This window comes from Callionymus lyra, chromosome 7 (genome assembly GCF_982586985.1).
Source record: "Callionymus lyra chromosome 7, fCalLyr1.hap1.1, whole genome shotgun sequence".
Classification (NCBI taxonomy): domain Eukaryota; kingdom Metazoa; phylum Chordata; class Actinopteri; order Syngnathiformes; family Callionymidae; genus Callionymus; species Callionymus lyra.
Window position 1 is genome coordinate 27410057 of NC_141824.1, and position 27855 is coordinate 27437911.

The 27855-nt window shown below is 39.7% G+C and overlaps 1 protein-coding gene across 5 annotated transcripts in view; it reads left to right on the forward strand.

The window, feature by feature from the left end:
- robo2 (roundabout, axon guidance receptor, homolog 2 (Drosophila)) overlaps positions 1-27855 on the forward strand; it is a 305161-nt gene that overhangs the window by 263032 nt on the left and 14274 nt on the right. For 3 of the 5 annotated variants that reach the window (XM_087795574.1, XM_087795578.1, XM_087795576.1), the window contains exons 11-23: positions 461-626; positions 700-866; positions 2103-2224; positions 4219-4450; positions 9145-9269; positions 9337-9508; positions 10894-11082; positions 11597-11623; positions 14425-14467; positions 20988-21115; positions 22297-22569; positions 23334-23459; positions 27640-27799. In XM_087795574.1, coding sequence (XP_087651700.1) covers positions 461-626; positions 700-866; positions 2103-2224; positions 4219-4450; positions 9145-9269; positions 9337-9508; positions 10894-11082; positions 11597-11623; positions 14425-14467; positions 20988-21115; positions 22297-22569; positions 23334-23459; positions 27640-27799 — 1930 coding nt within the window. The remainder of the gene's footprint in view (positions 1-460; positions 627-699; positions 867-2102; positions 2225-4218; positions 4451-9144; positions 9270-9336; positions 9509-10893; positions 11083-11596; positions 11624-14424; positions 14468-20987; positions 21116-22296; positions 22570-23333; positions 23460-27639; positions 27800-27855) is intronic. The other 2 variants (XM_087795577.1, XM_087795575.1) reach the window with 2 other exon arrangements.

Here is a 27855-nt window from a genome sequence, read left to right on the forward strand (position 1 = left end):
TATAAAATTAAAGAAATTCACATGTCTTTTCTTAGATTGAATCTTTTTTCAGTTTTTTTAGTGATGAGTTGATGAAGCGTCATGATACAGCATCAACTGTATCATGATAACATATGATACATTTTAAAAAGGCCACTAGGCCAATAAGAAAATTATGCCAGGTTGTATTATTATATATATTAGTAGTTCAGAGCCAAATATTATAAAACAGAGAGTGTCATCTTGTGTCCTTAAAAGTCACTGTATCATGATACAGTTGCTGTAAGATGCTGTAAATGATACAGTTCACAGTGTGTCATGAGGCTAGATCAACCCATAGCTATTGTTTCCATTTATATATAAGTTGTTTTTCACTAGTAACTATGATGTTATGATGATTCCAACGTGACCTCTTAGCTAATGTAATTTACCTGGTATTTAGTTATATTACACACTTTCTTCCATTCTTTGCTTCATCAAGAATCCACAGGAGCAGTGGTGACAAAGAACCATGAGGAGAACCAGCTTCCAGGCCCGCCATCCAAACCTCAGGTCACCGACGTCACCAAGAACAGCGTGTCTCTTTCCTGGCAGGCCGGGATGGTCGGATCATCACCCGTCACCTCTTACGTCATCGAAGCATTTAGGTTTGTGACCTAATAATGTCTTCAAACTCTCATTGCTACTTGTAAAAACATCTTCTTGTGTTTCCTCTCGCAGTCAGTCGGTGAGCAACAGCTGGCAAACAGTAGCAGACCACGTGAAGACGACCCAGTTCACCGTGAAGGGGCTGCGACCCAACACCATCTACCTGTTCATGGTCAGAGCAGTCAGCGGTCACGGTCTTAGCGACCCGAGTCCCATGTCTGAGCCTGTCCGAACACAAGGTACACACCAAGAAATCCTCCATCGCTCGTTTTTTTAATGCATTTCCGCTGCCGCATGAAGACAATCATGTCAAACCCGAACATCTACTTTGTGTCGTCTAAGTGAGTAACTGCTGCGCCTGCTGTGTTAATGATCATTATCATGGAGAGTAACTTCATCCCAATCTGAGAGCAGTCTGATGACTGCAGAAACACAGACTGCAGTCATCAGAACACACTGGAATCATTCATAGCAAAAATCTTTAAAGGGATAATTCAGCCAAAAAAGTTAATTTCACTAATTTTAAAATATACAGTTTAATTTTCTTTGGTACAATTCCTCACATCGAGGCTTCAGTACAAGATAGACATTACAGACAAGCACCAGGGAAGTATTTGGAAGTTTTTATGTGTGTCTTTTTGGATGAAGATAAAATTATGACAATTATGAAAAAAGTATTCATCATAACGGTAAGAACACTCAAAATACATGAATAAGCAAACTCTATTTTAATCTGAATTCTATTTTACAAAATTAACATTGGACTTTATCCTTCATGGGTTTTAAACAAAACTAACCAAATAACTATTACAATTTGTTCTCCAGTACAGCGTTCTCTTTGTCTCACTCCCTTCCAGGGAACTCAGCCCCTTAGTGATATTTGTAATGGTCATCATGCATGCATTCATAATATGAAAGGTCCTTTAAAAAAAAGAGTTACAGTATGTGATAAACTGAGATGCATGATGTAATGTTTTTTGAATCTTAAAAGAAAAATTCTGGGATTTAAAAACATGTTTGGGAAAAAATGTTTAATAGCACTGATGATCATTTTTCTCAGCATCTGAGCGGAAACTGTTTCAATTGGTGATTTATAGTCGTACTCTCAGAAGCTTGTTTGTCCTCTTCACTCTATAATAATGACAATCTGTTTTCAGGCGCTTAAAATTCGCTTCCGTGCCTCAAACACAGAAGCAGTTTATTGCTTGTAACATCAAACACATGCATGCACGAAATGAGAAATGAGCTGGAAAGAGGAGTCAACGTGTCAATTTATCTTTGTCGCGCAGTCTGACTTCGTTTGTTAATGTGGCTGCTGTGTCGAGCCCCAGTAAGTGCAGACAAGTCGCACATTTTTTAAGGAACTCGCCTCTGCCAGTCTGTCTTCTCTCCTTCACTGCGGGTCGATGTTCAAGCAGTGTCTTTCTGCCAGAGGTGGACTCACAGAACATGTTCTTTCTGTCTTCCTCATACAGACATCAGTCCTCCAGCTCAGGGTGTCGACCACAGACACGTCCAGAAAGAGCTTGGTGACGTTATCGTCCGGTTGCACAACCCGGTTGTCCTGAGTCCGACCGGCATCCAGGCCACGTGGACCGTAAGAAAAATGATTCCATTCAAACTGCATGATGAACCAAATATCGACATAAAACAAACTGTTACCTTTAGTGAATTTTCAATTTCTATAAGAATCTTAAGCTAACAAAGCTAACTTTGTTTTGTTCCTTCCAAAAAAAAAGTATTTATCTGTCAGTTCTGATGTTTGTAGAGAAATGATTGGCTTAAAACCTACTATTTGACACTTTTCAAAACCCAATTTTCAGATACACATTTACATTTTGCCATTGCATTTTAGATATGTTAGACTTTTAAACCTTTGTATTACTGTCTTATGTGTCTTGGCCTTTTAAAGTATATATTTTAACTGTGTATTGCTCACATCCTTTTCATCCACTATTTCATTATTGATTGCAACATTAAGACAAAATTATGACACAAAAACAGTCTCATGTGGAAAAATTAAATATGATTTCCATCATTGTTTTTCTTTTTTATCATGTATTATTCACATAATTTCATTATTATTACTTTTATTTATTTATCTTTTTGCTTATAATGAAACCAATAACCATATTTTTTAAATGGTAAAAACATACCCTCACAACATTAAAAAGTATTTCACATTAACCATAGTTTTGATAATTGATTTGTTACTATTGTGCATCTCATGAAACCGAGGAGTCAAAACAGTGATTGATCTTCCCCATCAAAATGTTCCCCTCGAGGCTGCTATAAGTTTTATGTTGGGAATTTTTTCTGACAGGTCATTTCCTCTGCCTCAAGCTTTGATATTTTTGAACTGCTGGCTTAAAAGTACATCAAAAAGCGGGGAAAATGCTTTCGTCCCACCACAAAAGAGACATCGTGGATGTCTGCTTGTTCATCAATCCTCGAGCTCTTAAAGTGGATGGAATTAGATTCAAATTAATGTGTTTGGTCAACAGATGTTTTCTTATTAACATGCAGGAATCCATCAATCATACACTGCAGCAGGAAAGCAAACACGCTCACGCAAGCGCATTTTGTGGAATAAACACATTAGTGGACATCAATCTTAGGTTTGATTTTAATAATAGACAGTTTCTTTTACATAGTCCGTGTCTTTTGATTAAAGCACGATAAATCACTCTTGAGTATTTACAACTGGAATACTGACACGGGCGCCAGGTTTCTTATTTTGAAATGAACCGCATTAGCAGTTTTCCTAGCGACTTGTTTATTGACCTCAGTAATAAGTCACACCTTTGCTTTTTGAAAGCTGGGTACAACCAACAGGAAATACGGCGGGCCAATCAATCTGAGCGCCCTCTTTGTTCACACTCTTAGAGCACTTATATACTCCCAAATCATTCCATTAGCAAAAGTCATGCCACCAAGCTTCGAATCCATTTTGCTGATTTACTCAAGCTGCAGTAAGAAAAAGAAAAACAGCTGCTTAATATCCCTCTCCAAAGACACACTTACTTTTTCTACTGTTAACAAGCCATTACAATGAGTTATTCGCCCACTCCTTCTCTGCATAAATTCACCCTTTTCCATCCAGCTAAATAAGCCGGAGCTGTTTGTTGGCTGTTCGTCTTTTCAATGGGACAGATTTGCTGTTATCGTGTCCTCCACCAGTCCCTGGTGCATCTCAGATTGTTGCCTCTTGTAGTCAACGATGGCCTGCTACATGCCTCAATGTGCTTTTCGGTGTCACTCGAGTGTATTTATAACACCGGCGAGACATGCGACCATCCTTTGAAATGGCTTCATGAAAAGTCTTTCTAATAGAAGAGGGAATAAGTCTGAGTTAAAGTAGAGTGCGAGGTAAGGAAAGGGTGTTAATTGAGATAAGTGTGTCGTAGCTGGAGATTAAGAGGCTGTTAAACAGAAAGTGTCGTCAAAGTGTCATGAATGCAATCCTGCCCGATTGCCAGAAAACATCATTCCTTTTCTTTATTGTCGGGGAGCAGCCAAGATAAGATCAGGCAATTTTCTCGGAATTGTGCAGCAAGACGCCATGATCAAAGTCTTCTTTGGGTTCCTCAGGTGGATCGCCAGTCGCAGTTCATCCAGGGCTACAGAGTTCTATACAGGCAGACGTCCGGCCTGCCCTCACCGGGACACTGGCAGATGCTGGAGGTGAAAGTCCCGTCCGAGCGCAGCGTCGTCCTGTCGTCGCTCAAGAAGGGAATCGTGTACGAGATCAAGGTTCGGCCCTATTTCAACGAGTTCCAAGGCATGGACTCTGAGTCCAAGACGGCACGGACGACAGAGGAAGGTAAGAAGAAGAGCAGATGTTTCTGACATATCAAATCTGTCATGTGTGCTGTGGTCACACAGAATGATAGTTGACCCTATGGCTGTTTTCTTGTGTGTGTGCAAGTCCACTCTGGTCTACCTAAACCTTCTCTGTGCTCCTTTTTTTTGTTTATGATCGGTGGTGTTAGTGTCTACCGCTTCTAATCCATCAGCCTGCAGCAACAGGCCCGAGCTTTGATTGGACATAACACGCACTTCCTCCCGTGAAAATGATCTGTCGCCTCGAGCCTGATTCATACAGGACGTGACAAGGCCACAGAGCCGACAGAAGTTGGTCTTAAAAATCGCTCAAATAAATAAGTACATTTTGAGTTTAAACCGAGGATTGTAAAAATGTTCTAAAGGAGATCCAAGAGGTTACTACTTCACTTTCACCTGGACTAGCAAAGCTAGCAAGTGAACCATTCAATTTGAACTTCATAGGGGGGTAAGGTTTAACACAATTGATCTTACTATCAAAAATAGAAAATTCATCAAGATGTGCTTAGGAACTTGGCTCCTGTCAGGGTTTGAGGGCATCTGCTGTCCTGATAACACTCAAACACACAATCTTTGTAATAGCTGGATCATGTAGTCATTATAGGTTACGTAAAACTGTTGGACAAACTTCAATCTTGATTTTTGTATCAGAAAATATATTATCATTTAAAAAATTATAGAATCATAATTTCCTTAAAATGTAATGAATATATATATATATTTTTTTTTTTTACACGATTGTGGTGCTTATAATGTGAAGGATTTTAAGGGACGTTGGGATATTGTCCATTTGGTGGAAACATCTTAAAACATATTTCACCACAGTAGGTTCTGTCCTGGATTAATCACAGACAATTTTGGGGACAATCGTATTCGTCTCCCTTTACCTCAGAGGCAGCCAATGTACACACAACTGTCCCAATATCCCCGCCCCAAGCACGCACAAGCATGCCAGCACACCTTGCCTCCCTCGGGACGTCAACAACCAGCATGTCCCAGCTATTACCCACGTTGAAAACACGTCCTGCTCTATCTGCATCCCAGTCCCTCAGAGAGCCGCGTTCTATTTCTATTTCCGTCACAGCCGTGGCCGGCTGCTCGCTGCCGATACAGCATCAAACGGATGACTCCAGACTCCACAGAGACTGTGGGGCTACCGAGCGGGTCAGTTAGATAGATAGAGTCCAGCTCAGAGTGATTAAAACTCAGGTTGTCCATTAGCTAACATAATTAGAGAGTCCCCTGAGAAGGTCCTGGCGGATGCAGGATTAGAGAGTGCTTCGTCCATCTCTATGATGCCTCTACACTTTCATCCACTGTACAAGTTTTAGAACCTAATTAAAGGCACAAAAACTCAAACGTGCTTAAGTTGAAAAAAAGGGCTTTTTTTGTCTTTTTAGTGTCCCACATGCTCATTTCATAGGCTTTTAACTGATACTAGTTCTTTATGAAACACTACAGGTTGCTTCTCTTCTTTTTAGACATTTATATTAGTGATGGTCCAATGAAGCTTCATGAAGCAGTGTCATGTTGTTTAGAGGTCAGGAGGTGGCGCCATCCAAGAAAGGAAAATAGTGCAGTGATCGCCATCTAGTGGGCTCTGAAAATAATGACACTGCTTCATGAAGCTTCATCATCAGACCATTACTACTATAAATTAATATGTTGGATGAACAAAAATGCAAATTATTGGACAAAACTGAAAACTGATCATTTAAACTGTGTGTCTACCACACTAAAAAGAAGACATAGCATAACATAATATTCATGGGTAAAGTAGGAAATGAAATAATTGAAAATATTTATTTAATATTGACATTTATTGTCTTGTTATTTTACTTTAATCTGTAACTGTAAATGTTGAACATTTTTTTTAAACCCTGTACTTATGTTATAAGCAATATTATTATTATAAATACCATTATTGTTATTATTTCAACAATTTATATTTATTTAATATTGAAATTGATTGTAATAATACAGCCTTTGTTTTTACTGCAGCGTGTCACATTGAACTACTTTTTTCAATAAACTTTTTTCTTATGTTAAGCAATATTATTATTATTAATGTATGTGTATGAATGTGTAATAACAGTGCAGTTTACAAAATTACAATGAAATGAAAATGAGTGTATTTCATGCACTGTTTTCTCCTTCATTCCCACAGTCAAAAATAGAATATAATGATATTTTTTTTATCTGTCTGCACCTTTTTGCTCAGAAGAAAGTTTAGTTTTACAATTTAAGGAATGATGATGCATCACCTAATAGTCTGTTTTGTGTAATTTGAGTACTCAAATAAAAATAATTTGTATTGTAGAACATTTTAAAAGATAATGCAGTTGTGATACAGGTCAAGGCCGTTGCAATCCACTATTCACATGGCGAGAGCATGATGGCCCTTTAAACGACCGTTTCATGCTAAACAGTAAACATTCACAGGGCGCTGCGGTTAATTTATGTGGGTGGATGTGCAGAACAAGGCCAAAGCAGAGCTTTACATTCGCCGTATGGATGTTTGTTTTCTTTCCTTCTCCACTATGGCAGCGTGTAGACAAAAAGACAGGAGGTCACATTGATGCTTGCCATACATCACTCGGCTAATGGCTCTATTAGCGGAGCTGCTAATGAAAAATGTGTATTGTTTAGCACAAATATGCATGATAATAAGCTGCTAAATCACTCATAACATTAACTTTGAACGACATTGCCTCTGATGGCTGCAGTGCGCAGATGAAATGCGGGGCTGGAGAGGCCTGAGCGTGATCCTCCATCAGATGCTCCCATGGTAGATTGTTTCTAATCTGGCAGAGGTGTTGGGTTCATCATTGGACCCATTCATCTTCCGCCGTGCCAAGGCCGCCCTGCCTCTCTGGGGGCCGGTGTGGCCAATGGTGCTGAGGGATGTGCATAGATTTGTAGGGTGACATGTGCCATTTTGGATGGAGGCGAGGTGAGGGAGAGGCAGCTCACGAGTAATTGACCTGTCAGTATTCTGCTGTGGAGCAGCTCCCCGTGCAGTCGCTGCGGAAATGAGAAAACATTATTTTTAAAACGTTATTTCCAGTCAGGACAACAGTTATTTATTTCACCTCTTTGTGCGGTCAGGAGATTGTCGCCGTCGGAATAGCAAGAGAAGGCGCTTTATGAAAACCTGCTTTGGTTTTCTCTCCGCGCTGGCTTTGGTTTTCATCGCAGTGATCGATTGAATCAGTCAATATGTTTGCTGACACTGATGTTCTCCGACTAAAATGATGGTTCTCCGTGCTTTATGTGTTCTACTTCTGTCAGAACAGAGCTTCGAATCAGATTATTCTTTCCTTCCACGTTTGTTTGGTCTGTATGTGTATGAAATCATTTATTTATTGTGTAAAAAGAACTCAGGGAGTGCAGACATCTGCCAATCATGTATTCAGTAGCTTTTTATGTCTATTTATTTTAAATAACTTTAAACATTTTATTTATAAAATAAAGCCTTCACGACTGAGCATTTCAGAACTCACTTGGACAACACACAGTGTAGAAACACCATAAATATAACCACTTTTTCTTAGTCCCATAATCAAAATTTACTTGAAATATGTTTTTGAGTCCTTTTTTCTGAAAGACAGATAAGACGTGCTATATGTAACGATAATTGTAATTCTATTTAATTTTGAATAAAAAATAAAATTAACAAATAATACGGCTTTTGAGAAAATGCACAGTACGAAATATGAATGATTTAATTCATTACGTTATATTTTGAAAAATGTATATTAACGGAAAAAAAAGTAAACATTTTTTAATATACATATGACCAACATTACGTTTACAATCCCCTTAAGTTATGTGAAATGTTTTTTAACTGTTAGAAAAGGCAATACAATTATATTGAATGGTGATAATTTAATTAATATAATTATATATATAGCACTTGTCTATATTAATGAAAATATCACCATTCAATATATATCACTTGCTTTTATACAATGTGTCAGTAAGGACATTATCCACTAGTGATGGGTTGATGAGGCCTCATGATGCAGCATCAACTGTATCATGATACAGTGTCTTCATTTTGAGAGCCCACTAGAGCCCACTAGAACTCTGCATTAAACCTGGCATCATTTTCAAACTGAGAGTGACATCTAGTGGCCTTTGAAAATACATCATGATGGTATAGTTGATTCTTTATCATGAGACCTCATCAATGCATCACTGCCGTCCACTTGATATTTTTGGTAATAACATACATGGTATAAATGTCAAAGAAGTGTCAGAACAAATTGCTATTTTGGGAATAAATGGATGCAGTCCTTAACTTTGTCCCCTCCCATTTGTTAAATAGAGTCCCAGCTCTAATTGTATCCATATGAATATTTAATGTTTAACAAAATTATTATAAATTATGCAGCCGTATCACAGACATGCTGCTCGAATATGACATATGATATGGAGGTGAGATGTTAACGATGTCAGACCCGCTCAGGCTTTATGTAAATCCATCTCTAATGAGACATGTTGACAATCTCCTACCTGTGCAATCGCCGGAGCATCTCACCGTGTGTGTGAGAGGAGGGCATGGTGCAAATCTGGCTCCGGGCTCTGACGCTTGAATATTTATGAGCTCATGAACGTTTTGTTTTGCTGCACTATGAGTTGGGTCTTCAACTGATAATGTTCTCTCTCCAGCCCCCAGCGGACCACCTCAGCAGGTTACAGTACTCACGGTGGGGAACCAGAACAGCACCTCCATCAGTATCTCCTGGGACCCCCCTTCACCGGACCATCAGAACGGCATCATCCAGGAGTACAAGGTCCGTCGACCGCCGCGATCACCCCTGTTTCAAATTGAGTCTAGCGTCTCTCTTCTCTCCACTTCAGATTTGGTGTCTGGGGAACGAGACGCGCTTCCATGTGAACAAAACCGTGGACGCAGCCATTCGTTCCGTGGTGGTGGGAGGCCTGCAGGTCGGAATGGTTTACCGGGTGGAGGTTGCTGCGAGCACGAGCGCCGGGGTCGGAGTGCGGAGCGAACCACAGTCTATTTTCATCGGTAAAGAAAACCTCATAAAGATAATATAGTGAGAGAAAATGCTGATGATTTATGAGCAGCTGAGGCAGATTTCATTCCTTTGACCCGTAAGTGGCAGCCTGTGTTCTTATTTCCCTAGTGTCAGCGACAGCGAAAGACAAAACCTGGACACAATAACGTGTGATCCTCGGCTCACTCCCATTCAACCTTCTATTTGCTGAATAGAATAGAGCCGTCATGTTAATCCAACACAACACAGAAGTCATTTTTCAATCTTGTCAATATGTGGATCAGTCTGTCCGGCGAGGATCAATACGCCTCCACGTCTTTCATCTCACAAAAGTCTGTTTTATGAGAAAACGAGAAGCTGAGCCGAGTAAACAAGCGCCTCACCTCTGGGTTATTATCAGCTCTCCGTCCTTGTCTTTCCCTACTCTCGACTGTGTGCGTTGTTTTGTGTTCTCCGGCAGATATTTCGACAGTTGCTCTTCAACTTTCTCAGGTCAATATCTCAGGATGAGAAAAAGCGTTGTTTTTTTGGTAAAACTTAGGTTGGCTGGAGGTCACATTATCAGAGACCGCTGGTGCTTCTTCTACCTCTATAAACAAACAGACATTAACACCTGTGTGGTCAGCTCTGCTGAATAGTGTTACACAACAACACTGAATTGTGTGTCTTGACCACTGAGCTCTCATGATGAAAACTATTACTTAAACTAAATTGTACGAATACCTACTGTTCAGTAGAATGAAGTAAATAACATGAAAACACTTGTAGTTCATAACAAAAAAAGTTCTAAAAAGAAAAAGGAAGGAGATGATGATACGATGCTTTGCCTAGCATAATGACGAACAACCACAGTATCCTTCTAATTGCATATAGCTTGTGGAAACTCAGTTACAGGCACTCCCACAATCCACAAATAGATGTAATATAATCTGTGACTCTTGGTGCAATTCAGACTCATAACTTTTGAAATTCTTACCTTACATTATAATGACATAAATCAGATTAAACAGACATCAAGTTTTAAAAAATTAGGTCTGTAATTCTACAGTCTGCAATGACTTGTACTAATATTGATACCGCAACAACGATACACATACATTGTTTGCTTTTGTGTGCCTTCTAATGCTTAAGTTAATTTGCTACAATGCTTGTTGAAAGTTGAGAATTACAAAAAGAACAAAAGGAGAATACATTAAATTGAGTCCTACAAGTAACCTTTTTTCAGAATAAACAGGAAATCAATTTTCAAAAGATAAGTGTGAAATAAAATAGTTCATGCCCTGCGACAGACTGACATCCTGTTCAGGGTGTAGGCTCCTCTGGACTTACGTATGGTCCAGGTTGTATCTTATTTGAAAAAGGGAAGTAGTTAACCCGGCCTTTTCTTGATTCTCAGGTAAAGAATTCCGTGACGTGATTATCCATGGTAACCGTAACAACAGCATCACGGAGCAGATCACGGACGTGGTGAAACAGCCCGCCTTCATCGCCGGCATCGGAGGCGCCTGCTGGCTCATCCTCATGGGCTTCAGCAGCTGGCTGTACTGGAGGAGACAGAAGAGGAAGGGTCTGAGCAACTACGCAGGTTAGACCAACTGCTTTGAAAAAAAAACAAAAAAAAACGTTTAAAACACTCAATAAAGCAAAAATTCCTGATATCGCGGCAAGATTGTGCAGCTCGACAGGCAGACCAGTGTCAGCCTGAATCACTTACACTGGGCTTCACTTTTTTGACAAACCCACCCACGGTGTTGCTCAATAGCCCCAGGTGGACGACATGAGTGGGCAGTGCTGGTCGCTGAAGCTGGAGTTGGTCCAACTCTCCTCCCACGCAGTGACCTCGCTATCTCATCCAGTGACCTTCTTCCGATACGACATTCCGAGAGATTTAATTAAAACCCACACTAACAGGCTTGATTCGCTAATATTTGCTTTATTGTTTGTGTCATCCGTGTTCACTCCTTCAATGTCCGTACATCTCCACATCTGCGTGGCTTCTGAGCTGGACGCTTCGCTGGCTTTCACTCTGACCCCCCCACTGCAGCCGCTTGTCTCCGCAGGCTTTTAACGCACAACTTCTCTGTCTTCTTGTTTTGCAGTTCACTCCTTCACCTTCACCCCTGCAGGTACTGTTCATTTGTCCTGTCTCCTCACTCCACGCCACAGCCCCTCCTTCCCCTCAGTAGATCATCTCTGATTAGATCTTTCCTTCAGATGCTTCATGGACAGATCATCATCTCTAATCATCTAGATTTGTATTTAGCCGAGTCCAAACCCTGGAAACCATCTGACCAACCTTCTCATCTCATCGCCTGTATTTTTGACTCGTATTTCATCCCTTTTTCTTCCTCCTGTGTCTCCTTGTAACTGACTCTTTTTCTCCTTCCATGCCTGAATCCCTTCTTTACCTACTTTTAAAACTATTTTGTAGATTTACATTTTATTTCATTTGGGTATCAGGTGACGTCTTTTTTCACTTTTCATTTTAGGTGTTGGTGAAACGACATTTATTCTTTATTTAAAAGCTTTTTTGTTCTAATCTTCCTATTATTTATCAGTAATCATTCATCTTTGTTACTTAATGTTTAAAGTTAAATATCGTGTGGTCGATTGAATTACATACATTGTTAATAGGTGTCCCCTAAAGATATTAAGGGAAGGTTAAGAAAATTAATTTTTATTTGTTACCTAAAAATGAAAAATGATGTAAGACATAAATAATAACTATACTGTATATTTAAATGTCACAAAACAAACAGATGCAAAAAGATACAATAAGTGCTGCATTAAATTAATAAAAATAATATTCTGATTTGTAAAATGATACTTAGTTGTAATTTGATCATTGCAGTATAATGGATAAAAATTAAAAACGTTATTATATATTTTATTCCCGGCTTAAATTAAGAGCAAGTCCAATAACTTTCAATGTGTTCAGTGACACAAAACAAAGTGAAAAGTGAAGTGTCCATGATGAGCAGGGTCTCTAGATGCATGATGAAGAGTCACTAAGTTCTGCTCTTCCCTTTATTGACAATTAGTTGATGCATTGAGTGTCCTGTCTCTCTCTCTCCTGAGGCGTGAGGGCGAGTGAATCACTACACTGCTGCCAGCAGGGAGGAGATTTGATGGAATTTTTATACGCTGATTATTTCCTCCCCCTTTAATGCTTATTAAATGGGATTAATCTGTATTCCTATTGTAGAAAAAAAAAACGGTCTAGAAGACGGAGGCAAGAACGACCGCCGTGCCGTCATGTCACTCCAGCTAACATAAAAGTGTTTCACGCTGGCCTAGAAATGTGCCCGAGCATAGATAGCGACTTCAAAAGCTGCACGTCCTCCGCTCGCCTCCACCTCATTCGGCTGTCAGTCCAAATGGCAAAGAATTCTAAAATGCAAGTTTGTAGGTGGCGAACAAAGAGAGATGGATTTAGCCAGAACTGTCAAACGGTTGTCATGTTCGTCTGACACGTCATCTTTTTATCCGCCTCATTGAAATTCTGATTTGGTAATAACACTGTTCTGATGTTTAGGCTAACATTTTCAGAGAGCTAAGATCTGTTCATTTTTACAACAATTTACATTATCACATTTAGCATTGATCCGCTCTGTGGCTCCCCCCATAGGCTTGGGGTTCATTCAACTCTTCTGCAACATTAGTAGCCTTTTTATATCAAAATGATGTGATACTATTTTTTAAGATCTTTTTCTTTTCTTTTTTTCTGGGTTACAATATTTAAATACAATTTTTTATACACATATATATACATCAGGATGAAAGCTGGCGCAGTTCAAGACTTGCAAAGTAAAGAAAATGATGGCCGAATTTAAGTTTATATGAGTGAACTCATTTAAAGAAGTCTCAGAACTGCCCTGTTCAGTTAGACTCTCTGAAATAGGTTTGACCTCTTAATAACCCTAGATTTCTGAGAACTATTAAGTCAGTTACAAAATATTTTAAAATATTTTAGATTTTCACTTTTAATTGGTTTAATTGAACCTAGTTAATAATGGAAAAAATAAAATATACCTTAAATAAAAAGTACCAGATTAAAAAAAGGTAGAAATAGGGAACTCATTGTTGTTATTTACTATATAAATCTTTGATTTCCATCTCTTAAAGAGCAATTTTGATGTTGATTTAAGGGGTTTACTTCCTTGTCGCCTCCCAATCTTGAGTCTTTGATTGAAACTGAACAAAGTGCTGGAATGTTCTTGCTTCTGTCTCTTTTATCTCCATCTGTGGAACAAACCAGCCAAATTACTAACAGTTCTTCTCCCTCTCTCTTGACTGTTTGTCTTTTTCCTCTTTTGCTCTTGCAAGGAGGTCAATTTCCAAAAAACTCCTGTCATGCATTGAAGCTGCTGCTTTGTCATCATGCCGGTTGAGCAGAAATGGAAGCTTCACGGCCGTCTTTCACATTGAGCCGTGGAGTTTTACTTGCCGCTGACAAAGGGCGCCTCCTCTTATCTATAGATCAGTGTAATGGAACAGGCCACATGCGTGTCGTCTATAGCGGCTTGTTGCTACAAAACACAATGTGATTAATGAGTTCTCTCCTTTTTCTAATCATTTTGGGCCCAGATTTAATCACAGATCTGATAATAACTCAGTGGCGAAATAAGAAACATGAAATGAGTTTCTCGTTCTCATCAGACGTCCTGTCCTTGAGCCACGCGTGACGTCTCCACTTGAGCGATGCAATAAGCAGGCCTTATTATTGTCCTCTCGGTTCCGCTGAAGACACCGGACGCCGAGAGACGTCGTCGTCAATTAGTCCTTTCATTAACTCTCTTGCTGTGTAGGTGAAGAGAGGACTCTGGACAATTGACATTGACTCAATTAGTATCTTTGTTTGTTCTCCACATTGAACTCTCTCTAAATGTGCATTTGTCTTCTCTTTTTTTGTCTCTTCTGAGTGTAGTTACATTCCAGAGAGTTGACGGTGGTCTGATGGGCAATGGAAGGTGAGTGTCTTTTTGCTATTTCAACACTAACACCTAATGTCATATGTCATGTTAGCATCAATGCTCATCCACAGCCCCATCTGGGCTTTGTTGCAAATGCATGCAATAATGGAAACTAGGAATGCGTATTGTCTCATCTAATACTGGTGACAAACAGGTACTTTTGAAATGGTGCTGGTGCTTAAAAATGAAACATTCGGGTGCAAAATGTAACATTCTGTCAGTATTATTTTGGGGCTAAACATTGCCGGGGAATTCTGATCGTGACTCAGTCTGCCATGACTTCATTTTTATATACCCCTTGATTGTTTGTATTTAAGATGGAAATATTCACCATAGAAAATTACATGAAAACTGATAATGGCAACAAAATCTGTTTGGCTTTGAGTCTGGTAAGTCCGAACTGGTAACATTACGGTACAGAGTATCGGCATCCAAACACTGCATACTCTATCTTGCAGCTCTCATCTACATACATGTAAATAATGCAGTGAACTGCAACAAAAAAAAAAACTTTAATGGATTGATGCGTATTCATGTGCTTACCATGCAAACACACATATATCTTGCACATCCCGGTTCATGCATCCATAGATGATCTCATAAATCTCCTCAGTAGAATTAACAGAAACAATTTAAGCACAGAGTGCTTTTATTTTCTCATTTATCTTCGGCCGTTGGCTGCAGGCAACCCAGAAGCCCCCTGGAGTGATAAATTTGCCTGTCACCTCACGTAGACGGCCAGGATCTGAGCATGTGTAATAATGTAAAAATAATTACCCGGGGGAGAGGTGTGTGGAGGTACGCTGCCTGCACCCCAGTAACCACTGCTCGGTTTCGGTGGACGAGGGAACTGGCCGCATCCCAATGAATAGATGTTCAAGTGATCCCTTTTAGTCTGTCTTGTCCTTATCACACCTGACTAGGTGAAACATGCACCTCTCAAACAATCCAGAACGAGCCAGTCCACAGGTGGATTTAACACACTGATCACATGATGTTATTGTACAAAGTGTGGTCATACGACAAACAAATAGTCATGTATGTCTGTGAAGAAGTTATTGAACCAGATAGAGATTTGAGCTTTTATTGTGAGGTTCTGAATGAAGATGTTTTATGTCACTGTTTACAATTGGCCTCAACTATTTTTAGACACCCTTGATTTAAAGTCATAACATCAATGAAGAAAACACTTTCTTTTACATTTTTTCATCCTACTGCTGGCAACCAAACTGAAATTAGGTTAGTCTTATTCCCCGACAATATAGTTTATTATCTCCGACTGACATCACGTAATAGGATTCAAGATGCACATTTCAAATTGCTTTAACTCCTCTGAGGTCTGTCCTGTGTAGAAAATATATGATCTAAGGGTTTGTGCTTCTATAACAGTCATTACGGTAGCATCGAGCTCCCCTGCACTAGAACCGCATACACACAGACTAGATAAACTTGCACACAGGCTTCTCAGTAAAGTAACACTTGGACAATAAGTTTGATTTAATAAATGTTTTATAGCTTTTTATAGACAGAATTAATGGGCAATGATGGTAATGCATTCACTAAGAGGGAGTGAGACGATTGGGCAGTAAATCTCTCTTAAAACCATCAAAAATCAGTTGTACTTTTTATTATTGTTTCAAGTCCTGACACAGTTGATCAACTGGCAGACGATTTAAAAAAAAAAGTCCAGGAGTGAACATTTAAATTTGACATCTTGGTAAACTATTTTAAAGTTTACATTTTAAGAAGAAAATGTGTTATTTGCCTTTTCTTTCCATTTGCCCAGTTGTTACACAGTCAGAAACTTACGGTAATGGTGAATAACTGCCACTTATTGAACATGTAGTTTGTCTTGGAAAAGAGGACAAAGGCACTCACTGATGGCAGCAGTTCTCCAGCTATAAAATCGAAATAAACCTATAATGAAAAGGTCCAAGCTCGTCCAAGTGTATTAGTGTGCCTTCTGAGTGTGTGTGTGTGTGCGTGCGTGTGTGTGAAGACGAATTCTAATCCTGAACCCATGTGACTCTGTACAAACTCATTTTCTGTTCTTTTCATGACTGTTTGACTAAATACCTCATTTTAGCCTCATTCTCCTCTAAGCCGGAGCAGCCTCTCAATGAATTAACCACGCTCCCCGCCATACCCCTTTTTTCCCATCAACTTTCTGCTGTAGTGTTTTTCCTCCTAATTTTCCACATAAGTGCTTCTGATTCTCACTTCAGCGGATGGCATTTAAAATGTCTGTGTCGGTGGCGCGTTTTATTCCTCACTCTGAGCTGCCACAGTTTTCACAACACTCCGACACTTCGATCCGCTAGTCGCTCCAGAACCATCAAATCCCAGATGTTGCGACTTCTCCATCTGCCGCGAGAGCGAGAACGTGCAGCGTATCACAGGAAAATGTGTTCATTTGTTACATGAGCTGTTTATTGCATTAATTAGACAATAGCAAATGAAGCTGCATCTGTTTTCAGTTTCTCATTGGCTGCTGCCAAATTGCTCTGACTGAACAATTACACTTAATCGATCACAGAATAAATGATTCATGGAAGATGAATAGCCGCCAGATTGCGGGACCTGGACGGTCTGACATTGGCTGCCCAATCGAAATTGATAAAAAGCTGATACCAGCTCATTACTTATCCTCTTGCCAATAGTCAGCTGGTAATTAGAGGGTAGCAATAACTTCCTATCCTGATGCTGATCAATATTTTAGCAAGGGAGAGTCGCTCCTATTGGCAGAAGGCATGGGCGGAGCTGTAAGTGATGGTGTCATTTCGAGCGGTTGCCGTGGAGATTCCTTGACATCTGAATGCTAAATGGTACCCTCACTCTTGACACACAGCACGATCCTCTCCCCCTTATTGTTTGGAGTGTTTACTAATCCCTCCACTTTCCGTTCACACGTCCTCCCGGAACCATAAACACCTGATTTATGAAGTTGCTTGCAAATTAGTATCGCTCACCAGGAGTATTTATGGTAAGCTCACTGTCAGCTGCCTGAGCTGTATTTATGTGTGTGCACATAACAAGTAGCCGAGGTGTCTGACAGGAAAATGAACAGCTCTGAGCTGTTATACTTCTTAATAAAGTTGTGTCGCGGAATGTATAGAGAAGCTGACTGCATATTCCTTTTCCAACCTGATGCCATAACTGCATGTAAAGTTGTAATTGTTGTTTTGCAAATGTCACCAAGATTGCAAATATAGGGTGAATATTTAATATGAATAAAACCATGCTACCTCAGGTGAGCATTAAACTTGAGTGCCCTTTGGAAACCCCTCTCCCAGGCAGTAATGCTTTTTTATTGGCTATGACGTTTTGGAAATTCTAAATAAACAACTTTAAACTTTCAGGCTCGTATTAATGCGATTCATTCTTTATAATATCCTAAACTGTCCTCATTCAGGGATGTAGCTTGTTGAAAAACCCATGAACTTCAAAATGTAACATAGAAAGTATGGATTTGTTTGTGCCATAAACTCATTTTAACATCTTCCTCTTTAGCAACTGATCCACAAAAGCTGAAGCCTAGGAAGAAACTGTAGATATTTTCTTTGAATCCAGAGAAAGTCTTCTGGGTGTTTTCAGGAGGCATCACAAAGAGATACTTTCTCATCTTTCTTCTCTCTTTAAAGGCGGAGCATGTACTCTAATCTGAGTCTATCCTGGATGACTGAGCTCCACATTCTATATGTAAAGAAGTCTCTGGGAAGAATACAAAACTAATTTTCTCTGCTTCAATCCACAATCTTTCTTCCTACATCTTAACATTCATTACTAGGATCTTGGCATGAACCGTCAGATACACAACATTCGTCAACAAGCACAAACATCGGTTACACAATAGTTTCACAGATATTTCATATTCTTACATGTTGGGACTGAACTTTTGATTAATTATAGTTGAATTTCCCTCTTGTAAATAGATATTTCTTAACTTATGACTACACTGGCAAGATGTGTAATTGTCTGGTTTGTTCCCCAAATCGTTTTAAAGACATGTATAAATGTTAAAAATCTGTCCTTCAACTGTGGCTCCACTATCAAAACAGATATAATACTAATTTGGTTGACGATCTTAACAGGGTCATCATTAAAAATGTCAAAACGATCCCAACCATAACCTTCTATTTCAGCTCATAGTGACATCATTACTGAGGGTGAAGCTTGACTGAAACCTATTTTTCCTGTGATTTCGATTTTTTTTAGTTTTATTTTATCAAATATGTGACGCCTGTCGAAGTCCTTCATCAGACGCGTGACCCTTCATCCCCCTCCCACAGGAGCAATTATCTCACCATCTCTCTCACGCACACAGTGTACAGACACTCACTCACAGTCCTTTTCTAATTATCCTCACTCAAATATGTCTGTGTGATATGTACAAGGACGGTCCACCCATTTGAAATGTGAGCAGTGGGAAGGATGAAAAACCAATTGTACTGAGGCACTACTGTCGCTGCCCTTGTCGATTTAAAAGACTCAAAGAGCATTGAAGTGATGTTGGAAAAACATTTTTTCAGCTGAATAAAAAGAGAAAAGAAGAGGAAAACATGCTATAGCAGGAGTGTGGTGTCCTGGCAGCTTGTTATATAGTGGGAGGGTGTGGGGAGAGATGTATTGCCCGATAAAAGTGCATGTGTCTGATGCACAGCCATCAATTTGAATGACTTGTCTCCCCTAAGGGCCTGTTTTGGTATTCAGGAACCACAGCATGGCTTCTTTAGCTTGCCAGGGCTGCAGTTGATTTGGACGCCCTGCTCTGTGGTAAAACTCTTCTCATTAGGACCTGTGGCTGAGGGAGAAACTGACTGCAGCGTACCCATTACCTGCTTCTGTCCTCGGGGCTTGACTCTCTCCGGGTCCCTCAGAGCCAACACATCACCCCACTGGAGCCTAGACAAAAAGCGCCATCAGGCAGCCAGACTGCTAACTAGCGTGATCCTGCCGCGTCTCAGAGTGCACATGTGTATCTGAGGACTAGTACATGCAGAACCGCTGGTCCCTGACAGCAGGGTGTAGTGGGCTTCAGAGGAGGCTGTGCTGTTTACTGATGGAAAATTTGTTTATGCCTTTGTTTGAAATAAAGAAGCAATAATGAACGAGGATTTCGAAATAAACATGAGAATTGAACAATTACTAACTTACTAACTAATTCATGAACATAAGTAGTACCAATGGGGATAAGTGAAAAATTACAGTGCACAAGAAAAGTATAAATACATACAAAATAACTTAAAAAGAATGTGGTCACAAAATTGTTTAAAGATTTAATGTAACACGCTATGAGAAAAGGTTCCAAACGTGTGTCCAAAGGTAGTGGTCAGAACTCAAAGACAGAAACTGAAAACCATAAATGAAAAAGGGAGAAAACTTGGAAACTACTTACAGAAATATGCAGCGGTAAGGGGAAACCGAGGCGTACAAAAATGCAGTACACAAGACACAAATAAAGAAGTAGTAACAATCAGGAGAATAACTGTACCACAATTGAAAGAGGTTTCAAATTCTGCTTCTGCTAGCAGTTATGATGATCAAAACAGGAAGCACAGATAAGCAATCCTCGCAGAACATAGCCTCAGCCCTCTGAAAGACAGATAACCAAAGGACATAAAAAAATGATTCAGTTTTACGCAAAAGAACAATTGCAATATTTTTTTAATATGACTTTCATTGTGGAGACCAAACTTGCTTTTTTATTATCTGGTCTTTCAATGTGGCTTTTCCACCCTTTCTTTTGTGGCTATCCCTCCCTTCAAAAATAGAGTTTATTCCCAGAGCACTTTACATTTTTTAACTGACTCGACTTTATCACACTTATAGTGTGGCACGTAATTACACATTTAGCATTCATAATGAATAAATTCCATTTGTACAGTCCGTTGTAACAAACCTTAAGACGTGATTGTACAGTAAAGTGGGGCTAATGGACTCTCAGCAGTCACCCATGACAGGTTAGAGTTTTAATGGCCGCCTTTATTGTCCGCACCTCCCAAAGGAGGGACACAACACCTGTTAAACGAAGCCGTCCTCTCCTGTATCCCCCGCGTACCACAAGTGTAGTCATCCATCCCGACGGGGAGTTCGACGTATCATCAAATAAGATTTAGATGGGCTGGACATCGCTGCGAGGGGTTGATGGAAAAACACAGCGGACAGCGACCGATGCTAATGAGAGAGTAAAGACGTGCACACATGTGCAGAAAGACTACGCTTCAATTATTATCCTCTCAGTGTGGTTTTGTTTCGACAAAGACCCAGCAGGGAAAGAAGATTAAAAGGGTAGTGATGGCCTGAAGCAACTTTGTAAAAGGCGATACATATTTTCCTCTCAATTTCTTGAATGACTTTTAAGGCTTATCATGCTCATGCACACAATGGTGTAACATTTATGGAGGTTTTTTGATTGAATTTGCTCCCTCGGATTGAGGCGGAGAATTAATCCGTGCATAATAAACACACGGCTGACATTTAAACATAAACGATAATCTCTTTACCGTTTTCTCAACAGCCGACCAGGACTGCTGAACGCAAGCGACCCGGGATACCCCTGGTTAGCCGACTCCTGGCCGACCACCAGCCTGCCTGTCAACAGTAGCTCAGGAGGACCGAACGATCTGAGCAACTTCGGTCGGTCAGGTGAGTACCAGCCCACCAGTGGTGGGTCCCACAAGAGATAGAGGACCATTAGATATAAAAGATTGCCTTCCTTCCTGCTCTGCTGAGCTCTTGTTTATCATGTTCACTTTGTGCCCGTGAGATGTATACATATATGCATATCGCGTGTTCAGATGTGTTTATATATCAACGCCAGCACAGCCAGGGAAGGCGCCGCCACTGTCAGCCGGGTGACTAATGGCGACGACTCTCGCCTGGTGTCACAGCACATACCTCACATGGAGAGAATATGAGCGTAGAGATGGGCAGAGGAGAAGAGGGTGGATGGGTGTTGGGAAGGATGGTCTTGAGCATCCAGTCGTGAAGGACAGGCACAGCATGACTGGCGCAGATGCGGACACTTCCGCCACGGCTGTACATCATCCTCCCTTCACTGAGCATGCAAACCATAGACTAAGAAGAGAGCCGGTCTGCTCTTTTCCTGCTTTCCTCACTTTCCGTCTCCCATCTCGCCCACGCAGAGTCGCATTATTCCTCATGGATGCAGCTGAAGTGTATTTGTACACATCAAGATGGTGGATCTAGATGCTGTATATGACAATTCCAACACAAAAATAATGAATATGATGTTGCCTCCTCTGCTTTGATAAGAACAACTAAAAAAAAAATTTTTAGGAGTTAGAACCACCCAAACACAGATCAGACTCAGCTGCATCAAGAGCTACACAAGCTTCTCTGTCCAATAACTTCTAGATCTTGCAAAGGGAATTGAAGAAAATGGGAACTGTCCAATGACTGCACTCACAATGGCAGTAAAAATCCACTAGTAGAACGCAGCTACTGCAATGAGTTGATCGAAACAAAGAAAACATGCTTGAGCTCAAGTTGTACAACACTTATTCAAGAAGAAAGCTAGTCGTTCACATTTTTAACCGTTGTTTCTCAGGGTTCAAGGTGACAAATGTGTTTGTGGTATCCCACCACTGCATATCTATTTATGAAAGCCAAGGATTTTGTTAATCTTGACCCAAAAGTAACACAAGGGATACTTGAAGACAATTTGTTTTCAGGGATCTTATATTACACGAGGTTTAAACAAAAAAGAAAATCTGGCATTAAGCGATATTAGTTTCTCATTTTGTTCCAGTACTATTTTAACGTGAATCTTTTCACTGTTTCAATAATTGATTTCTCACTTCTAGATCTCCCCAATGGGCAAGGAGACAAGACCGGCACCATGCTGTCTGACGGCGCCATCTACAGCAGCATCGATTTCACCACCAAAGCCAACTATAACAGCCCCAGCCAAACCTCCCAGGCGACTCCCTACGCCACCACACAGATCCTCCACTCCAGCAGTATCCACGAGCTGGCTGTGGACCTGCCAGAGGCTCAGTGGAAGGCCTCGCTTCAGGCCAAGCAGGAGATGGCCAACTTGGGCTACTCCCTGCCCGACAAGAACTCCTGCAACAACAGTAAGACGAACTTGATGTTTAAATTAGCTTTTAAGCCAATGTAAAAATTCTTGAATCCTTATTTGAGATATTCATTATCTTGTCTGAAACTCGATGACTGGAAGCCAAACCCAGTCAGTGATATGCATGAGATTTAGACATATATAGTCTGCTTATTATACATTTAATACTGGTTTAAAATGCATTTATGTATTGAGACCCTAAGTACAAAGTCCATTCATAAAATTAGTATTAACAATACTAATTAGTGAAACTATATAAATACCATTTGAGCAGTGTTTAACATTTTGGCCTCTTGTCTGATTGAGTCTGACACTTCTTAAGACACTTTTATTTGTGCAGACTTTTCCCTGATTTACTTTGACTCCTGTGTTTGTCTTATGTGTCTTGGCCTTTTAAATTATATATATTTTAACTGTGTATTGTTTTTGATTGTTAAAGCGCTTAGTGACCCTGGTCTAGAAAAGCACTTTACAAATAACTATTACTTACTTACTTACACTTCTGATCTACAGTACATGAAAAGCCATTATATTAACATTGAGATTTAGTTTGGAATAGTAAGGTAAAAATATGACAATACTTGTTTTAGGTATTAAGATATACCTATTCATCACTATACGTCCGACCCAAAGATAGTTTAGATTTGGTGTGTTTTTGTGTGATCAATCCTGCTTGCTCTGTGCTCTAACTGCATGTCTGCATGTGCTACTGCTGACCTCCTGACGCCACTGTGATTTTTGCCCTCTTAACCCCCACTGTAGCCCTCCTTTTCATTCCTGACTACCGAATGAACGACGGATTGTCTAGTAGAATCCCACACAACCAATCACAAGATTTCAGCACCACCAGCTCTCACAACAGCTCAGAGCGAAGCGGCAGCCTCTCAGGTTGGTTCAGATTCTTGTGGGACGACCCTCGGGGGCTCAGCCGCTTATGATATATAAGTTGCTTTATTGATCATTCGTTTGCATGTACAAATTAATAATCCAAGGCTGTTTTCTTGAACACGGCCCTTTACCACCATTTCAGATCATTACAAGCGTTTCATTGCTCTTGGTTGTCATATTATAGAAGAGTTGCTTTTAAAGAAGCTGTTCGATCAGAAATCAAGGAGTGTGACTTCTTCATGGGCTATAAGCTGTTTCAAAGACACCCTCACACACTTAGTGGACAATCCACACACACCAACACACACACCATTAGAGAAGCATGGCTGGCTAAAGTGGTGAACATTCCCCTGTTTTCCCTCTTTCTCTAATGGTGGTGGGCGACGCTATAAGCCATGTTCACAGAATTACAATGTCATTTATCGGGCACCCCTTCAGACCTCTGCTTGCCTCCCATCCACTCTTCTCCTTTGTCTGGTTTCAAGCTTTACTGCTTTTGTGTCACATTTCCATTGGCCGATTGAGTTTATTCTGAGTAAAACCAGAAAAACCAAAACAGTACATATGATAAATAATAATAATATAGGACACAAAAGGACTTAGTACAGGATGAAAATTAAGAGTACGCATTTTTAAACATTGGGTTTTGAGGAGTGATTTAGAAATCTGAAGTGAGAAGGAGTTCCTGATGTGTTGAGGGAGTGACTTACAGAGAGTAGAGGGCGGCTGCAGAAAACGCTTGGTCACCTTGTGTTCGATCCACATCGAACACCAGTTTACTTGCAAGCTTTACTTAAACATGTATCACGTTAAATAAAATGCTATTCAGAGTTGATTCATTAAACTAAAAAGAATAGAAATAAATAATAAAATCAATTATATGTTTCCATCTATTTTGTCAGTAATCAAATTGTGTTATATTTTAATTATTGTTGAATTAATAAGAAATAGTTTTATCATTGAAATAATTACATTCTATATCCTTTTATAAACAACTTAACATTTTTCTCTGTTTTAGTCTTTTTTTGGTCACATTAGCTAAATATTAAAAGTAAAGGTAATGTGCTAACAATACTTTGATGTTTGACTTTGATGTTAGCCAAACACAATACAACTATTTTCCATTTTTGTTAGACATTTTTCACCAAAGTTCATGCTATTATCTTTCAACAATTGGATCACAAAATCACTTGAAATTATTATATTTATGGAATCAGCTAATAAATTAAACTGAAATCATCATATTTGTAATAACACTTTTGTACAACATTCTGGTTATAAAGAAAGGTGGAAGCATTGAAACGATTGATTGTGTCACACCCTGATCGTTGGAATCAAATATCTGACTCTGCTCTCTATACATGATAAGCTGTATATTCTATCACAACAATAATGAATCGGCGCAAGCTTTGATTCAGACTTCAAGCGCAGAAAAGTCAGCACTTGAAGACGAGCTGAAAAGTAACAGTTCTCCCTCTGAGGAGATAATGAAAGTCAGGTCTGAAGGAGGAGAGTAGGATGAAAAGAATCAGAAATAGAGCGGCTTTCATGGCAGCATGGTTCTCCACTGGGGGCTTGGAGCTTCTCATTAAAAAGCTTTCTTAGTATAGCAGTGTGCAAGAAGCTTGTGTTTTTTTCTGTTGCTGTGTGAGGCTCCTTCCTCCCCAAACCTCTGTGAAGTGTGTGTTTGTGTGTGATCGCTCACGATATGTTGCACCTCACCTCATTATGCAACTTGAATTAAAAGTTCAAGATGATATCGTGCGTTTCGTTTTCTAAATTATTGTCACATCTTTAAGCTTGTAATTATATTCTGGAGTCTGAACTCTGTGGCTGTCTCCCACAGCCAACGAATCCAGGGACGCTGGCAGCGCCCAAAACTTTTGGTATAAATACTCAACTCTGACTCTAAATTTAGCATGAGCTGGACTTTGAAGAGTGACTGCTTTTAGTCATTGGAAATGAGTTCCCTGCGTGATTCATGTTCTTCACTGCTCCAAGCCCCTGTTCATAGTTAAGTTATAAATCAGGTGCCAAGTCTTTTAGGGAGGATGTGATACTAATATCTGAACGTATTTTTACTCCTTTGGCTTCCAGCATTTTTTAACACATCTCGCAGCTTCCAGAAAATAAATGCAACAAAACAGGAAACTCACCTTTAGTTGGTCTTTCTTTCTTTTCAAGTTTTAATCCCTCAACTGGGGCTTGGTTGGCATTAGATCCAGCATACTGTACTGGATTTAGAGCCAGGGTCAAGGTCTTTAAAATAGACCCTGAAATCCTAATTGAATTTATTCCACCATTACTAAGCCAAAATGACTCACTTCCACCCTTCTGGTGGTGACTAAGCACCGAAAACATCCAACTAGTACCAACCCTGATCATTTCAGGCTTTTTAAAATGGCAACCATAGTGAAAATCCAACTCTCCTGACTTAACAAGATGTTTCAAATCTTGAAGTCTTTCTCTTCAAGATGCAGTAAGTCCCTCATCATGAGGATGCTTTCTTACTTCTTCACAAAGTTCTCCCCCGTCTGAAATATCAGCAAAGAAGAGGTTACGAGGAAGGGGGCCCATTATGACATAATAATAAACGGGTCCTTTGGAGGTGATGACTTCTGGGTTTGATGAAGCATTGTTAAACAAGTTTTCATCTCCAGATAAACTAAGTGTTTTTAGTGGGTGTATTTTTTTTTCAATATTTCAATGAAAAGAGAGTTTTGTAAAAACAGACACAGACTGATGAGTACAATAGAGATCCAAGATCAGTTTTAAAGACACTTTAATCAACACATTTGTTGCCCTTTAAGATGCCCTGACTTCCCTTATTTGAATTAAAACTGAAATTGGCAAAGTCATACAAGCCATCTTCCACACAACTACTCAAAAAACAAATCGTGTTTATACTGTACAAATAATAATTTAAGTTAATTAAAACATAATGAAGCCATTCAATTGTCTCCCACATTTTTAGTTAGATGCGTTTTTAATCAATGTCTTATATATCTGCCAAGGAGGCTTTTTTTTGGTGTTATCTTAATAGTCCGATATAGTCTGATATCTTAAAAATAAATTGAAATGTTGGTAGTTATACAAAAAAGATGAATTATGAACATTTATTGCTCCCCAAGTGTATTGTTGTGCCAAATCACAGGTCTCTTGAGTTCTTAATAACAACGAATCAGTACGTTATGCTCAACTTTGGTCCAGTGTTAAATTCATTTTATGCTTGTTTTCTTTAAAAAAAACATTTATTTTAATTCAATATTCAGCAATTAAGCAGAAAATCAGTTGATTAGTCCTTTGAACCTGTTAAAATGTATCTGCTCAATTATGTGTAAGAGAAACTACTGACAGAGTAACAGAGTTGGAAACTGCCTTCTGATTTAGAAACATGATCATTTAATCATCTCTAATTCATCTTTGATGTTTTTTGGAATAAAAGTATGCAGTTTTTACTGATGGATGAATGTATTCTGTGGTCATGATGCAGTGGAATGTGACCTCATAGCTGACCATCAAACCCTCTTGGTGATAGATTACTCATAAAGTAAAAAAAAAAACAGGCTTGAGTCAAAGTCAAATGTGTTTTAAACTGTATATCAGCTTTTCATCCACAGTGGCCGAATCGTCTTAAACCTCAGGTTTGACCCGGCTGGCAGATTTATAAAGATAGATGAGTCAGTGGAGAAGGTGGCGTTGGAGGGATCTGAGTGGAAATGGATGGGGTTAGCGGCTCTCTGGCGTAATAAAAGAAATGAAAGCAGTAATAGACTCTCAGTGAATTCCATTAGGAACACACGACTCTACACAAGCCCATTCATTATGATGATGCCGTGAAGTGAGATATTTCATTGTGGAGCCTAAAGCTTGCTGTATCAAAAAAAAAAAAAGGGTGGGGGTGCCACTGAGGGATGGGCGGCGCTCAAAGGTCTGCCCTCCTTTACTGCTGTTCTCTCCTGTTTCTATGGAGATTTGAAGCTTTTCAGCCAATCAATCAATGCAAGCATGCTTTTCATCAGGCAACCTTGAGCTTTTATGTGTAGACGCTGACAGACAGAAGCTCATAGAAACCTCCTGTTCGAAATTATTTATCACTCTAAAGGTTAGAAGAGAGTGTCAATGGATTTATAATCGCGTTACCGCCACACTTTTTCCAATAACCCGATTTTGTCTTCAGGTGGGAAAGGTGCGAAGAAGAAGAAGACCAAGACATGTTCCAAACCCGCCAAAGCCAACGGGTCCAATTGGGCCAACGTCCCTCTTCCCCCGCCTCCCATTCACCCCCTCCCTGGCACAGAGATGGACCATTACCCCAATGAGCACCACGAAGGAGGAGGGTACGTTGACTGAAACATATTTGCGACATAGACACCATATTAAAGAATAAATCATC